This window comes from Desmodus rotundus, chromosome 5, assembly GCF_022682495.2.
Source record: "Desmodus rotundus isolate HL8 chromosome 5, HLdesRot8A.1, whole genome shotgun sequence".
NCBI classification, from domain to species: domain Eukaryota; kingdom Metazoa; phylum Chordata; class Mammalia; order Chiroptera; family Phyllostomidae; genus Desmodus; species Desmodus rotundus.
The window spans coordinates 63151423-63168890 of record NC_071391.1 but is presented as its reverse complement, the minus strand read 5'-3'; the positions used below and the strand labels follow the sequence as shown (position 1 = coordinate 63168890).

Below are 17468 nucleotides of genomic sequence, written 5' to 3'. Positions count from 1 at the left end.
CCCCAGGTGAAAATTCATTGCTCACATGTTAATGTTTCCAAAGAGACCTGTACTAACATATTATATGTGCTGACTCATCCTTACAAAATCCCTACTTTTACAGATGTACTCTATCATAACATTTATTACATTACTCTTTGAATGTTCATTGGTGCCTAACACTATGACTGTACCCCTCTGGGAGGCAAGATCTCCCCACTTTTATCCGAGCATTTTTTCTAAAGGGCTGCGCTTTTGATTTCCAACGTGTCTCCAGTCTTTCCTCTTTCTCTCTACACCGAGTCCTGTTCAGGCCACCTGTGCTGTTTCTGCTCACTCAGCACCTTTAACTGGCACCATGTCTTACATCTTGCCCAGATAATCTTGCCAAAATTTAGAGTTCACATCTAAAATCTCTCATATGCTCCTTCCTTTGATTGCTCAGCTTTTTTAAAAAATGATTTTTAATTTTTCAATGATAGTTGACATTATGTATTATATTAGTTTCAGGAGTATACCCCCGTGATTAGACATTATGTAGCTTACAGTGATCATCCTGATAAATCTCCTACCCATCTGACACAATACAGAGTTATTCAAATTTCATTGACTATATTCCCTATGCTGTACTTTACATCTCCCTGATTCATAAATACAGAGAACATTCTGCTCATTCACTTTAAATCCCAAAGCCACCCCATTTGTTTTCACCCATTCTCCTCCTTGAAACTTTCCTTACCCTCACTTTGTTTTATCCTTATCCAAGGAAATGTTTATTGATTTTAGAGAGAGGGGGAGGCAGGGAGAGAAAGAAGGAGAAAAACATCGGTCTGAGAGAGAAACATTGATTGGTTGGCTCTCACACATGCCCCAACCGGGTATCGAACCCGCAATCTAAGTATGTGCCCTGACTGGGAATCGAACCCATGACCTTTTGGTTTACTGGATGATGCTGCAACCAACAAAGCCACACTGGCCAGAGCCCTTACCCTCATTTAGATGCTTCCATCAGATTTTCACTTTCAAAACACAGAGCTGATAATTTTTCTCAAAAGTGCTCCATGGTTCTTTTTCACCTACTGGTTTAAGTACATAAATCCCGTCATGAACCACCATAATCAGGACGTAGACTATTTTTCTCACCTCATTTACCTCTTTTCATCTTGCAGAACATGATATTCTCCCAACTATTTAGTGGGGCCCACCATTCCCAGCTTTACGACATTATCCTCATGCTCCTGTCTTCCTGAATGGCTTCCTGTTGAAATCCTATTTGAGCTCTGCCTTTTAATAAGTAGTTGTGTGCCTGACTCTTGCCCTGCACTACTGTGTATGAACCGAGGCCTGTCCCTGCTCCTTCTGTAATGCCTACTACCTAGTTGCTCATTAAATGTCTGTTAAGTTGAGTGGAAAATAGCTGTAAAGTGTGTTATGAGCCTCGGAGTTCCTCTGAAGCTCCTGAAAGAAGTTCCAACCTTGCAGGAAACATTTCACAGGAAAGAAATAAGTGAGATGCTCATTAGAGCATTTCTTTGCTTTATGTCCCTCATCCATAAGAGGAAAACTATGTCTTCTTGCATTTCAAATATGTAGAAATTGGCTTCTCAGTAAATTACAAGCTACAGCTCATATTCCAGTGCAAGTTTACATTTTATTTTCATGTCATCTGCCCCAAACGGTCACAGATTTTAGCTTTGAACTTCATTCATTACCTTACATTCCATTTGCTAGAATAAAAGCCCTCAAAATTTGGAACCTGGACATAAGTAGTACCCCTAAGAGGCAGACTAAATAGTAACATATTAATCCAAACACATAGGGCAAGCAAACATTGCCTAATCTTTACTGAAAGGGCTACATTTTTATAAATGTCAGGTTGTAGCATTCCATTAGTTCATGGGGTTGAGGATATTTCCATTTTAAAGGAAAACTAAGAATTTCATGCTAAAATCTAGACAATTGCCATGCTATTTCTTTGAACTCACAAGACAGGTGTTAAAGTGATCTTGTCTGCCTCTGGTTTTATTTTATTCCCGACGTGGCAGCTACTTTCGGGTGAAGGAATACGCTTAACAGAACCAAACAGCCCTGTCACTTACACAGTGCAGCCAACGTTCTTCACTAGAATCGAAACCAATGAACAACTTGGATGGATCTCAAGGGAATGATGCTGAATGAAAAAAAAATGAATCGAAGGGCTGTAAACTATATGATTCCATTTAAACACAATTTTTGAAATAACAGAATTAGAGATACAAAGACTAGTGGTTGCCAGGGGTTAGGAGTAGGGGAAGCAGGTGCAGGAAGAGGTTGGTGTGGCTGTGGACAAGGGGCCGCAGCAGGGAGCCCGGTGGTGGGTGAAGGTGCTGGTGGTGGGTAACATGAAGTTGCCCAGGTGGTGAGGTTACACAGAACTACGCACGCACACACTCATGCCAGAATCTGACACTTTAGTTACGCAGGATGTTATCGTTGGGGGAAAGTGCTGTACAACCTCCTGTACATTAGTTTTTGCAATTTCCTATGAACCTATAGTTATTTCAAAATGAAAAAAACCCCCACCCGGATATTTCCTTGTCACTTTAGAGAATGGGCCTCTGAGATCAGGCAGTAACGTAAATAAGTGAAGTGGGTGGGAACAGGGAGGCTGGGAACAGCCGAATGCTACCCCCATGGCGGGCTATGCACCAGGAATTGCTGAGTCTTCTGAGTGCTGTTGTTGTTTTTAGCCAGAAACTAAAATTTTGAATAAAAATTTCCTGACTTTTATTGACAACTAACTGAAACGTTTTTGAATGCTGTATACAAGCCAAATTAAATACATTAAGGGGCTGGATTCAGCCTAATGATTCATGTACAAACTTAGCTTTAGGCCAGACATTCAGTTTGACCCCAAGAGGAACAGCCTGCTTCACAACCTGGTAACCTCAGCACGCAGCTCATGCTCCTCTGGGGTTCCTAAGAAAGACTGAGAAATGGGATTCCTGGCAAAGTGAGTTCTTCTCAGGACACTGCTGAAAAGTGGCCAGATCCCCCAGTCACTGACACTCTGGAGAGGGTCAGGCTATTTGTGGCTCAGACTGCCTCCGCTGCTGCTGGGACCCTCCTGCAGGCTCTGACCAAGACCTTTCCACCACCTTCCTGAGTGCAGTGTGTGGGGCAGAGAAGGTGCTCAGTTTGTGTTTTTGGAAGCGTTCATTTGTTCTTCTCTAGCTATCTCAGTTCTCTTATTTTTAAAAGCTAAAGGAGTTCTAAAAAAACAAAAAATGAACCAGAATCTGATCCTAGGTTAGAATTTTCCTGAGGCTGATATGGTGGCCCAGGAAATGGGATTTACATTCAGGTGTCAGCATCACTCACAGCTTCTGTGTCTATTGAAGTTTGAATGTAAGGCATTTGTTAACTGGTGCAAATGAGCAGAGGGAGGTGTTGATAAAGCCATTATTCTGGTTTTCGGCCCTTTAAAGGCTTTATCATCTCTGCCCTGCTTAAGGTCCAGAGTCTAGTCAGCCTTTCTTCTCTGGTTCCCAACCAGAAACAGCTGACTCAGAAGAAGTAAAAAGAAGGACAGGGCTAACAGCATACTCTTCACCCAAACTGCACCTGGGAGTCAAGGACATCTCCCCACCCCGCTCCCCGCTCCCTGTCTGAAAGGTCACGCACACTAATCAGACCCGGTCCTCAGTCAGTCTCTAGTCCGCTAGACAGAGCCCACCCAATTCCTTCATGCACAAAATGAGCAGAATTCTTAAAGTTGGAGTTTTAACTCAATTTCATTTTAATTAAAAGAATTATTAAATCTTAAAATTCTATCTATGGCCCAATGAAATAGTATCAAAGTGAAATTTAAATTATTAAAAAATTCATTTGCATAATTTCTGTCCTCTTTTCCCCAAAAGTCTGCCTATTAGAGTCCAGAGAATGTTTTCTAACTTTCTTTTTAAGACGTCACTTGTAGGTATTACATCTTTATAGATCATAAGAGTCATTTCCTGTTTGTCATTTTTCATCAAGCAGATTTTATAACATGCAGATTTTTAAAGGGTTGGTTGTCAGCCTAGGAAATTATGCTAATGAAATAAGAGCAATAATTCAAAGTGTAGCCACTAATTTCTCTAAGGGTACATATGCAGAGACCCTGGGCTTTATGTTTGTTTTCAACTAATTATAGTGTATTTACTTTTCCATTAGCCCAATAATTTTTCTTTCAATTCGGAATTAAGCAATAAGACAATGAATTATATAAAGGCCTGTTTAGCATAGCAGACACACCCCATCATTTCCTACTCCTCTGATTTACAGCTCTTAAAATGCACACATGCGGTCTACATGCCCTTCGGTATTTATCTTCCATCATGCAGTCACCCCAATAACTTATGCATTCTCAGAAGGACTACCTAGCAATTAACTCCAGTCTTCTCTAACTCACCATCTCATTATGTAAAGTGGTTTTGAACACAAACTTTATTAGCAACTTTCATTCTAATTTCTTCTTGTCTCACCCACCCTCAGCCTGCCTAGAAATGCCAGTTCATATGTGGCCAAACTGCTCTGGAAAATGGCAGTTTAAAAAAACCCCACATTGGACCAGCAGCACATTTAGTAACTGGTCTTTGCACTGTGGGGCACTGCCATAAATCGAGATTGTCATATTTCGGCTGAAGTGTGTGATGCAATTCTTTATAGAAATGGAAATGAATTCTCCCTGCCACACAACACAGCATTTTAACTATGTTCAGGATGAACAAGCAAGTAAGGAAGCTGTAGTTTTTATTCTAAAGGTTAAAAGAAAAAAAAACCCCAAATTCCTTATTAAAAGGTAAAGGAATTCACAGTATCAGAAGAGCTGAAATTAGTTCAATGTCCGTGTTCTTGGGAGGGAATCACAGTGGGCTGATGAAACTACAGGAAAGGCAGCAGGGAACACCTGAAGATGTGTCAGATGCGTGAACAGGGAGACAGCCCCTCATTGCAACTGACTTACCGATGTCGGGATCCATGGCCTGAACTCTGGTCAACAGAGCCTTGGCGGCCGTGTTCTCGTAGACACAGGCGTTGTAGTGGTCAGAGGAAAACACAGGGGGGTTATCGTTCACGTCCTCCAGGATCAAGCGGACATCAGATTGGCAGAACCTGCCACCCCCGTCGGTGGCCCTGGCGACCAGGTTGTATGCAGGAACTCTCTCCCGGTCCAACAGAGACAAAGTTTTTAACTCGCCTGTGAAAATAAATAGCCTGGCTTTTCAAAAACTGTCTTTTTTTTTTGAAAAGCAGAGGATCAATTACATAAAGAATCCCAATTCAGGAAAGACCAATGACATTTGGCTCAAGTGCCTCATATTTTGAAAAAAAGAACAAATTCAATTGTAATCATCAGGGAAAAATTTATGTGGTCTTGGATGCAACTACAAGCATTGCATGACCTTCAAATTAATTAATTCCGCTGTGAAACCTCTGGGATTGGGGTTCCTCCCTTTGGCTACACGGGGAAGCTCCATACCTCCCTAACCCTCCCGGGACCTGCTACATCTCTGGGTTTCTGCTGCATCTCCAGCAAAAGCATAGAGCGTGGACAAGCGTCTTGAGTCCTCTGGTAGTCAAGTCAGTGATATGTAGACCCCAGAGGGGCAGGCAGTGTGTCTGCTTCCAGGTCCTCACCATCTTTTTACTCCATATTTTTCTAAACTCACTGTAAATATTTATTCATTTATTTATTTATTTTTAGTGAGAGGGAAAGGGAAGGAGAAGGAGAGGGAGAGAAACATCAATGCAAGAGGGAAACATGGATCAGTGCCTCTCGCACATCCCCAACCCGGGATCCGGCCTGCAACCCAGACATGTGCCCTGACCAGGAATCAAAATGGCGACTTCTCACTTTGCAGGATGGTGCCCAACCAACTGAGCCACACCAGTCAGAGCTTTACCCCACATTTTAGAGGAAAACAAACGATCAAAACAGAGGCTGTGGCTGGTGTGGCTCAGTGGATTGAGTTCCAGCCTGCGAACCAAAGGGTCGTCAGTTTGATTCCCAGTCGGGGCTCATGTCTGGGTTGCAGGCCCCGTCCTCAGTTGTGGCTATAAGAGAGGCAACCACACATTGATGTTTCTCTCTCTCTCTTCTCCCTCCCTTCCCCTCTCTAAAAATCAATAAAATCTTTAAAAAAAAAAAAAAGCAGAAAGAGGTCCTGAAGGAGCCCTACTGCGCCAGGCAAACCCTACTTGCTGGGCTGTGGAAGGGCCTGCGGTTGCTAGGGGAGTGTTCTGGGTGCATATCTGAGGAGCTTGGAGAGACCAACATGGAGGCAGGTTATGCATGCTAACCACTGGGACAGCTGTGCTGGTGCTGGGTGCCAGCCCCCGGGAGATTTTGTTGTTGTTTAAAATGTAATGGTTAGACATTAAGTACCGTGACAGACCTAAGTAAGTGCTATTTGGTGAAAAGTATGACTCACTAAACATTATTACACCGAACTGAAATTAGTAGATGTTATTTGGACCAGGCCAGTTGTGGTTACGGAGCAGTTCCCCCTTTGGCTTCCTTGCCATATACAGCTGGTTCTCAAATACAGGTCAGATCGTTTTCCTCTCCTATCCCAAAATATCCTGTGGTTTTCCAGGTGGGCATTCAAGACCCTCCATGATGTAACCTAACGTCATTCTCCAACCACTCTTGTCACAAACCATTCTTCAGCCCCTCTCTCCAGTGACCGTGCTGTAGGAGGCACGCCCTGGATATGCTACACTCTCTGTTCACACTGCCCCCGGCAGTGTCCTGCCTCAGCTGCTGCCATCCTGGCTCAGTTCAAATGCCAGCTCCTTTCAAAAACAGTTTCCTCTCCCCTCTCATCAGAATATTAGCTACTTCTTCCTCTGGGCCCAGGTATAACTCCCCTGGGCACTCATTTTATTCTGCCTTTTCTTATTATTGTTATTGGCTTATTGGTCTGTCTTCCTCACTTGGGCATGGTTTGTTTTGCTCGTCTTGAACTCTACCAAAAACATCCCATAGTGTTCTTTTATGTCGACTAGCCACCCAATAAATGGTAACTGTTGAATAAATAAACACCAGGCACACACAGCCAAGTAGTATATTCCTGGGCAGCTCAGTGCTTCCACGTAGAATAATGATGCCATGGGAGCGGGGCCGGGAGGAACCACTACCTTTTGCAGTCCTGGTGTTTTGCTGTTCAATAGGACCGAGACAACACTGGAAGTATGCACGTTATCCTCTCTTTATGGTTCTTCAAAAAATTGCCAGTGGCTGAACCATCCAATACATAACACTGGAATAGTTCACCTCCACAGAAAGTGTCGTTTCCATTAGCTCTGACCCTCAGTGCATCTGCTTTGGCACACATAACCTTCCACTTTATAAATTTTACCTGAATATGTAAGCAAATCTAAGGGCTCATAGCTTTGGAGAGACTAAGCAGGAATGTTTAATAAAAACCAGACAAGTGTGTTAACAAGCATCGAGAAGGGACCCAAAAGAAATTTCAGCAGGGAAAAGTTCTCCTTACTGTGCATTGCTGTCTGGTTTGCATGGCAACCTGGACTTGTGATGTAATTCTGTTCGTACTCTGTACAGGGCAGATGCTTTAACTCACCAATATGAGAAACAGGAGAAGCAAGAAGACACGTCTGATTACTTGATGCCAATAAATGCAAGTAAGTCACGGCAATTTTATAAGCCAAACAGTTTGTGTGCTCCAGAGAACCCACCCTCAGGTACCAACTACAAATAGCATTTCTTGGAGTCCAAGGTAGCTTGGCATCCTATCAAGGCTCTGGTACACCAGCTGCCCACTACTGATGAGACCATGTGAGAACTTAAAGCCGCTCATGGATTAACAACGGCATTTACCCAAAGAATAAATTTCACCTTACCACTTTCTGGATCTAGAAAAAATTCATTGTGTCCAGGTCCATAGAGTGAGTATTGTATATCTCCATTGGATCCAATATCGGCATCTTTGGCACTGACCTTCAGGATGATTTTATTTGATGGGATGTCTTCAGGAAATAATGCTGTATATGCAACCTAGGCAGAGGTAAAGAAGGTAACTAAATTATTAGTATTTGTGGGTCAACTACCACTGTTAGCACAATACAAGATTTTTAAACAAATGCGTTTGTATAATTTAGCTTCAGTTATTATTTCCTGTATCACAGAACCTTCTTACATTATATGATGAAACACGGCATGTGTCTTGCCTAGCCCTTCCATGTTCGTTCAACAAATGCTGATTGAGCAGCTACTGTATGCCAGGTACTACTTACATTCTAGGAGGACAATGGTGAAGAAAACAGATAAGAACTCCTGCAACCATGACACAGACCACATATTGATCGAGGTCCTCTTTTCCGTTAAGCACCAGTGAATCCTTGGGACCTTTCAACTCTTTAAAGAGCCACTACTAACACTTGGCATGAGAATGATAAATTGCATCTGTTTGTCACACTTTTCTAAGCTACAGAACAGCAATATTGTCTCTTGGTCCTGATGGTAAATAGTGATTTAATTTCAACAAGGAAGAAAACCAAATCTTCACTGGCATCTTGCATCGGCTGTCACGCTTTAGACTGCGATAGAAAAACTGCCCCATGAGGAGCTTGGAGATCTGGGTTCATTGCCAACATGGCCACTAACCAGCTGTGGAAACTTACACAAAAAAAACGTAATTTATGCTTTTGAGTGGTCCATTTCTCTTTCATTAAATCAGCAATTTAGACAGAGTAAGTTACAAGGTCCTTCAGGATTCCTTAAAAATTATTTAATTTTAGGACTCATGGTCTTGCTTTTGTATTTTGGGGCAAAATTAGACACCTGACCATGCCGCCAACCCTCTTTCCTTGTGTATAACATTTCATCCTAGACTGCACCTCCCACCCTCTCGTATCCAATTGGAGCTCACTGATTAAGCAGACACAGCACAAATTAGCCTGGCTTTAAGCAGAAAAGGGAAATGGGTTTTGGTTTAATTTTAGAGAAGCAGAGTAAAAAGGAGCAATGTATCTGATATAGCCACAAATCTCACCTGATCACACACGGGGCTGTTGTCATTCACATCACTGACAGTCACTTCCACCATGGCCTGTGTGACAAAGAGCCCATCGGTGGCGGTGATATTGAGGAAGTAAATGTCTTGTTCTTCCCTATCTAGAGGTCTCTTCACATAGACCTTCCACTCACTCTGCACCAGCCCCAGGGCAAACCTTCCTCGGGGATTCCCTCCTGCAGTGAAAAAAAAAGAGGTTTTGCAGCTGTGCAAGGAAAAGCTCTGGTCTACACATACTGCGAGAGGCCTGTGGAGGGCCATCCAGGTGCCTTGCAATTGCTGTTATTTATGATACGGAACAATTGACGCTCACTTTCTTTTGGTTCTTGTGCAAGAAAGCCTGGCATTTATGTGCTTGGCTTGTGTGGAAAGTAAAACAGTAACTTTCCAAGAGAATAAAATGCACTTAGAGAGGCTGCAGATGATCTTGTGTTTAGTGAGCCTTAAGGACAATCAAATTCAAACTGTGAACAATCAATCCTCTTCTCAGGATGATACAATTGTCTTTCCACTTTGCCTCAAGAGAGGATGCAATACACTGTAGCTCTTGTTACCAAGACAATTTCATTAGCTGATGATTATGCAATCAAGGGAAGACAGTCATTTCTAGTAAAGAATCTTTTTTTTTAATTTATGGGGTGGCATTGGTTAATAAAATTATATAAGTTTCAGGCGTACAGTTCTATGACATATCACCTGTGTATTGTCTCGTGTATTCACCACCTCAAGTCAAATCTCCTTCCATCACCACTTACTCCTTTTTAGCCTCTCCTATCTCCCCCCCATCCCTCTTTCCCTCTGGTAATCACCATACTGTTACCTGTGTCTATGAGTTTTTTTCTTAATTCTTCAACTATTTCACCCAGCCCCCCAGTCCCTGTCCCCTCTGACAGCTGTCAGTCTGTATCTATGAGTCTGTCTCTATTTTGTGTGTTAGTTCAGTTTGTTCATTAGATTTCACATATAAGTGAGATTATATGGTATTTGTCTTTCTCTGACTGTCTTATTTCACTTGGCATAATGTTCTCCAAGTCCATCCATGCTGTCGCAAAGGTAAGATTCTCTTGTTTTCAATGGCCGAGTGGTATTCCACTGTGTAAGCGTACCACAGCCTTTTTATCCACTCGTCTACTGATAGGCACTTGGGCTGCTTTCAAATCTTGTCTATTATAAATGATGCTGCAATGAGCATAGGGGTGCATATATTCTATCAAATTAGTGTTTTGGGTTTCTGCTATTAAGTAATCTTTTAATGAGGCTTTATCATACAGCTGCATTCTTCTTATAAGGACTGGAGTTTGGGAGAGAAAAGTGTATGTGACAGAAGAAGACCCATTAGTATCAAGGAGCCCTAACAAGGGGCCATTGAAGGATCAGTTCAAAGAGAAAACTACAATTAGATCAAATTTATCACAGTGAAGCTGTGAAAGAGGGAGAAAAAGGGAAGAGGTGAAGTGGAACAGCTTTTGACGATGCTGAAACACTGACTGTGGTCCCAGAAATCCTGTGAAGGAAGAAAACTGCTTTGACCTTCCAATCTTTAAAGAGGAAAATAATGTCACTTCAAACCTGGAGGAAGACTGGAGGAGACAACTGGCAAGAAGCCTGGAATTCAGTTAAATCATCAGCGTTTCACTTGTTTGGCCATTTAACAAGTATTTGTCACCCACTCTGGGCCAGGCTCTGCTCCAGGCAGTGGCACTAGCTGACAAAAGCCTCTGCTCTCTTGGTGGAGCTCACATTCTAGTGGGAAAGTCTGACAGTAAACAAATAAATAGGGAAACCTACTGCACACTGGTTGCTACTTCACTGAAAAAGTGGAGCCAACGAGCCTTCTTACAATGAGTCTTCAAAAGAGAAGAGGGCAGAGATCAGGGTCCTGCCAAAGGGATGGAGGAGAAGTAGTGGGATTCCAAGGGCCAGAGTGCACTCTTCATCACAAGGCACAGTGGGTGGTGGGGGCAAGCGCAGGATAAACAGACCGCACTGGGCAGACAGTACAGAAAAGTAGAGGGCTGCACAATCCTCCAGGGCAGTGGTTCTCAGCAGAGAGTGGCTATGCCTCCCTCCTCTCCCACCCCCAAGGGACATTTGTCAATGTCTGAAGACATTTTTGCAGGTCACATCAGGGGTCCTGATGGCGGTGCTACTGGAATCCATTGTGTAGAGGCCAGAGATGCTGCTAATTATCCCACAAGACACAGAAGCTACAACAAAGACTTCTCTACCCAGAATGTCAATAGTATGGAGGTTGAGAAACCCGCTCTAGTGAGGCTTGGGGTCTTCCCTGGGAGATTGCTTTCCTCCCTGACTGGCTAGGATTCAACCAGGCTGCCTCTGAATATTATTTCAGCATGCACAAATTTAACCTGTTAAATGCTTTTGCTACAGGCCCACACTGTTCTTTTGTTATATCAAATGATTAATAGTCCTTTGTTAATCTGTGGCAGCACAGCCAAGTTGTGCTACATCAAGAGCAAAAGTTAAATCTCATTAAAATCAGTTGGTGGTTGGCAGTGGGAGCAGTAACAGTAGCTTTAAGCTACTCTGTTCTCATTACTTTAGTAAAGTTGATAGGATGGTCCCTTTAAATCGTCTATTCAGAGTCAGTATATAAATAATTAAAGTTGAGTTACAATTCTTCCAAATAGGAAAATATCCTTCAGGATGCCTAAGAAGCTTTTCATTGGAAATTGAATGCAAATAAAATCAAAGTGGTGCTTTACTCACCTTTCTTTCATTACCACTGTTGCTCATGTCTTTATTGCAGAAATATACATTTTAATAAAAAATGAAGTTATCAGATAAAGTATAAAGTGCACAAAGAGCTTGAAACAGAAAACATCAAGAAAACAGTTCCATAAAGAAGAGTCAAGTGGAAAAGTATGGCAGTCCCAAGCCCTGAGTCACATGCTCCCCTGTGGACCTTATTCTACAGTGATTAATTAGCTTTCCCACCACTGTACTTAAGCAGATTCTGTATCCTGAGGGCATTCTAATTAATTCATTTTTCACGTTGAATAATGTAGTTTTTCTAAAGGGAAGCCACCTGACTACAAGTATTGATGGATTCTTTAAAATCTTTTGGCACTTTTCTTATGTTCTGCCTTTGAATGTCACAACATCAAAATGTTAGTTTTCAAAACCCCAAAATAGTTTTTAGGAAGACTGCTCCCATACCACCCACCCTCTCCTTTTTGTAGTTTAAGGCCAATCACCCCTGGAAACCTACCGCTGATCAAGGCATCCCTTCTTCACTCTGACATGAAATCCTCAGGCCCTTGGAGCAATGGTGACATATTTTGTGCCCTCTGGGTGACCTCATTTGTCTATCTTGCCTTTCCCATTGAACTGCTACTTACTATTTGGAAAGACAGAAGAGGGATCAAAGAAAAGTGATTTGTCAGAAATATCTTTGGCTTAGAGTTATAACGGGATTTTTTCATCAAAAGGTCAAACCAGGCTCTCGAGTTTGTGTATTTGCACGCATTTGAGTTTTTAGTTCCGGAGGAAACTTGTAAGTGAAGCTTACAGGGGTCAAGCTCTTTGCTTTTTTTTACCCCTAAAAAAAGTAGGGAAAAGGAATATAGTTAAAAATACATCTCCCAAAGCTCCCTGACAAAAAGAGATGTTGTACTTGACAGATTTGGCTGGATTCCTTTTGAAATGATGAAAGGTGACTCAAGGACTGAGACCAACTTGGGAAATCAGTCGCAGGCAAACCAGTGAACACCAAGCTAAGGCTTAAGTAGCAACCAACAATCATGTCTACTCAGAGATCTTTTCCTTGGCCCCAGAGCATCATTACTCTTAACCCCTCATCTCATCTTCTTCTTCTCTCCTATTTTCAGCACCTGCGACCTTCCATCTTTAGAAAGCAGAGCACATAGTGAAAGCCAAGGGTGGTAGACTCACCTGTAATATGGTAGCTCACTTGGCGATTAATGTCAGAAGTGTCTCTGTCCCACGTGCTGAGGACCGCGACCACTTCTCCCGGAGGGTCGCTCTCCTTCACGTTCCCCTGGTACACCTCATGGACAAAGACTGGTGCGTTGTCATTTATATCTGTCACCCTGACAAAGATCAAAGCTGTGGAAGAAAGAGAGAAGGCCTCTCCAAGGTCGGATGCCACCACGGAGAAGGTGTATGAAGGATCTGTCTCGTGATCCAGGTCTTTCAAAGTACTGATCCAGCCTGTGTTGCTGTCGATATTGAATGCTTCCATTACCTTTTCGGGGTGGGTATCTGAGTGGAGGGAGTATGTGACCTGCCCATTAGCTCCCCAATCCATGTCAATGGCTTTCACCTGTGTGAGTTTGGTGCCAATAGGCATCCCTTCCATTATGATGGTCTCGTAGCTTGAAGTTTCAAAGACTGGCTTGTTGTCATTCAAATCTAACACCTTGATATCTACATCCACAGTAAACACAATGTCTACCTTGTCCAGGGGGATAGTGGCTGCTACTTTAAAGTGGAAAGCTGGGCTGATTTCATGATCAAGGCGTTTGTCAAGCTTGATGGTGCCTGTTTCCTGGTCTATGATGAAGACACCCTCTTTGTTATTTTCTGGAAGTTCCCCATTAACTGTGCTGAATCTGACATTCTGACTGGGCAAAATCTTCAGCGTGTCCACTGTGCTCCCAATGGCTGTGTCTTCTGAAATGGTAAAAGAATACTGAGACTGGGCAAATGAAGGCAAGAAGGTTTCCGAGGGCAAGACGTGGATATAGACAGGAATGAGGGAGTGCTTCACTGGGATGCCCCCATCTACTGCTTTGACAAAGAACGATAGCACTGTGTTTTTCAGCTGGTTAAAACTGCCCTTTGTGACCATCCAGCCATTGTCAGGATCGATTTCCAGGAGGTCAGCCACCGAAACTGAGGCCTCACTATATAGGGAATAAGTAATCCTTGAATTGGCTCCATCATCTGGGTCCACGGCTTGAACCTGAGTCACCAAGTGGCCCCTTCCAACATCCGCCCTGACACTGGCCCTGTACTCCACGGTCATGAACTGGGGAGCATTGTCATTTTCATCCACCACAATCACCCTCACAGTGCAGAAAGTCGTTCTCCCTCCACCATCAAGGGCCCTCAAAAAAATACTAATGTCTCCTTCCAGAGGGTTTTCCCGGTCAAGCCTTTCTGTTGTAATGACTTGTCCATTGCTGTCTATGAGGAATCGATCTTTAGCAAAGTCATTGATGATGGCATAAGTGATCTTCCCGTATGTCCCTGGATCCCCATCTGTTGCTCGAACATGAATTACCTTTGTCCCAGCAGCAGTATTCTCTCTAACCTCAGCTACATAGGTGCTTTGTGAAAAGGCAGGGCTGTACAGGTTAGCTCCGAGGATCCTAATGTGCACCTGTGCAGTGCTAGTGAACAACCCATCAGAGACAGACACATTGAGACTGTACAGAGGCTCCATCCGCTGCTTCCGGTGGTTGGACAGTGTGATGACACCACTCTTGCTGTCCATCAGGAAGCTCATCCGGTCATTCCCAGATAAAATGTTATATTCTAACCGGTCAAAATCAGAGCTGTCTGCATCAGAAGCTTGCACACATGTTACAAAATGGCCCCGGGGGGCTAATTCACTCACGTATGACTCATAAATGAGCTGATTAAAAACTGGAGGGTTGTCATTTATATCTGAAATGTAGATATGAACCAGGACCTCACTGCTTAGGGACGGGAAGCCATTATCAGTCGCTCTGACTCTCAAAGTGCAGCGCTGCACTAACTCGTGGTCCAGCATCCTTGCTGTCAGGATTAAGCCACTTGTGCTGTCTATGTGAAAATAATCGGTGCTGTTATACGTATCCTGGACAATCTGATAATGTACCATTTTATTGTTTTCCGAGTCCAAATCAGTAGAGACAACTTGCAAAACAGGTGTCCCAATGAGAGATGCTTCTGACAATGTCGTATTGTATGTAAGCTGATCAAAAATAGGGGGGTTGTCATTTACATCATTAACTAGCAAGTCAACAGTGACTTCGGCCCTGGCACCAGTGAGGGCATCACTGGCTCTTACTGTCAACTTGTAAACAGATGTAATTTCATAATCCAAAGGGCTAATGACTTTCAGAACCCCAGTGTCAAAGTCAATGTTAAATTGTTTATAAAGATCCCCATCAATAATGATGTATATGATGCCTTGACCTTCTGGACTGGTGGCATTGATGCTCAGAATGGGGGTGTCCATTCCAACATCTTCATCGACGGATGCTGTATAAAAGGGCTTGTCAAACACAGGCATTGCTTTGTTGACAATTGTGATGGGAAGTTCCACAGATGTGGACAAAGAGGGTTTTCCACCATCTTTGGCTAGGATGGTGATGCCATACTCAATGTTGGACAAGTCAGAGTTGAATGCTTCTTTTAAAATAACATTCCCTGAATTAGGGTTAATTTCAAAGTGGCCATAGTCATCCTGTAGGACATAGGTCACTTCCCCATTTGCACCTTTATCTTTGTCAATGGCTGTCACCTGGTAAATCAGAGTCCCAGGCTCAGCATCAACTTGCACAGCAGCATAGTAAGGGAGGCCCACAAAGACTGGAGAATTGTCGTTTATATCTTCGATGTTAACTCTGACCACCACCCTAGCCACACGCAGATGATCCATCTCACGGCTGGCTTCTACCACCAGCTCATATAACTCCTGCTCTTCACGGTCAAAGGGGACTCCAGTGGTCTGAATGACCCCTGAGGTAGATTTTATCTTGAACTTATTTCCTGGGTTTAAGATGCTATATTTTAAAGGCTCATTGAGGCGATTTCCTACTGCATTGACAATAGCAACTTTGGTTATGTTAGTGTTGTTCTCTGAGATCGAGGTGGAGTAAAAGCTTTGTGTAAAGTGGAGGCCGCTGTCCATGGCTTCTTTAACTGAGACAGTGACCATGGACGTACTGTAGAACTTCCCGTCGGAAACTTTAACTATCAGCACGTAGTGATCTTTGGAGAGGTTGTTGTTTTTTATGGTGAGCACTCCAGTATTTGAATCAACTAAAAAATGATCCAAACTGCCTTCCATTAAGCTGTATGTCAGTTCTGGGGGCACCTCCGAGTCAGGATCTGTGGCACTAACTTTCAGAACCTCCACTCCAACGTAGGTAGGTAGAAGTAAGATGGTCTCAAACACAGCCTGAGTGAAAATAGGCGGATTGTCATTCACATCTGTCACCTCGATGTTGACTTCAACAGGACTCTCTGCAGTCAGCTGGGGGCTACCACTGTCTCTCACGTGTACATGAAAATGGAAGTGGGAGATGGTTTCATGGTCCAGGGGAGCAATTGTTCTGATTGCGCCTGTACTGGAGTCCACTGTGAAGAACTTCTTGGCCATGGACTCCACAATCTGATACACAAGCAGAGCATTCTGGTTGCTGTCAGCATCAGTGGCTCGAATCACCAGTGGACTGTTATCTAAGCTCCTGACAATGCTATTGATGGGGGCAGCCTCACTGAGGCTACCCAAATATTGAGAAAAGAGAAAAACTGGGGCATTATCATTTTCATCAACAACCTGAATATTGACTGTGACATTGGAAGCCATTCCTGCCATGTTAGTGGCCTGTACAATGAGGTGATAAAAGGAAGTACGCTCGTAATCCAGTGCCTTCCGAGTGGTGATGACTCCGGAATATGGGTTTATGGTAAAGATCCCATCAATGTTTCCATCTTTGACTTCATAAATGAGGGTAGATTGACTGATAGCAGAGATTAGAATGACTGATGTTCCAATATCAACATTTTCATTTACTTCTGCTTGGTAGTCTCTGTGAGTGAACTTGGGATGAGAATTATCAGACATGGTGACAGAAATGCGCACGATTGCCGTGGCAGACATCGGCGGGGAACCTTGATCTGTGACTTTGACTGACAGGACAAACTGACCCATGGTCGTCATGTCTGGTTCTTTGGAAACAGTGATGATGCCCAGGACTGGTTCGATCTTAAATGTGTTCCCAGTGTTCCCTACAATGAGGAAATCAATGGGGAAATGAGTTACAATTGGATCATTCTTTGAAGATTAACTTTTCATCTAAAGGCTATTTTACTGCAACAGGGCAAATCGAAAGCAGTTGGGTTATTTATGTATTTATTGTATTCACTCCATCTCATTCTGAAGTAAAATAAGAGATTCTCTTTCAGAAGTATTAAAAAGCAACCGACATGAGTTTTCTGGTAAAATTGTGCATTTCCGGTCATTATCTTCTTAACCCAGGTTAACACCAACAACATAGTACTGTGTACATTAAAACAGGTAAATAAAAGCTTGTAGGAGAGACTTTTCTGTTAAGAGTATTTAGGATCTTCTTATTCCCAGCCTTGTCAGAAGAGACACAGACTGGGCTGGAACATGCCAATGTCACTAGGAAAAAGGTAGTTGTACCTAAACCATATTCTGCATTCTAT

General features: G+C 43.0%; 1 protein-coding gene across 1 annotated transcript in view; it reads right to left on the bottom strand.

Moving 5' to 3' along the window:
- Positions 1-17468, bottom strand: part of FAT3 (FAT atypical cadherin 3) — a 634426-nt gene that overhangs the window by 68085 nt on the left and 548873 nt on the right. The window contains exons 11-14 of the mRNA XM_045191687.3: positions 12954-17027; positions 9018-9214; positions 7867-8020; positions 4964-5197 (exon numbers count right to left, since the gene is read on the bottom strand). Coding sequence (XP_045047622.2) covers positions 4964-5197; positions 7867-8020; positions 9018-9214; positions 12954-17027 — 4659 coding nt within the window. The remainder of the gene's footprint in view (positions 1-4963; positions 5198-7866; positions 8021-9017; positions 9215-12953; positions 17028-17468) is intronic.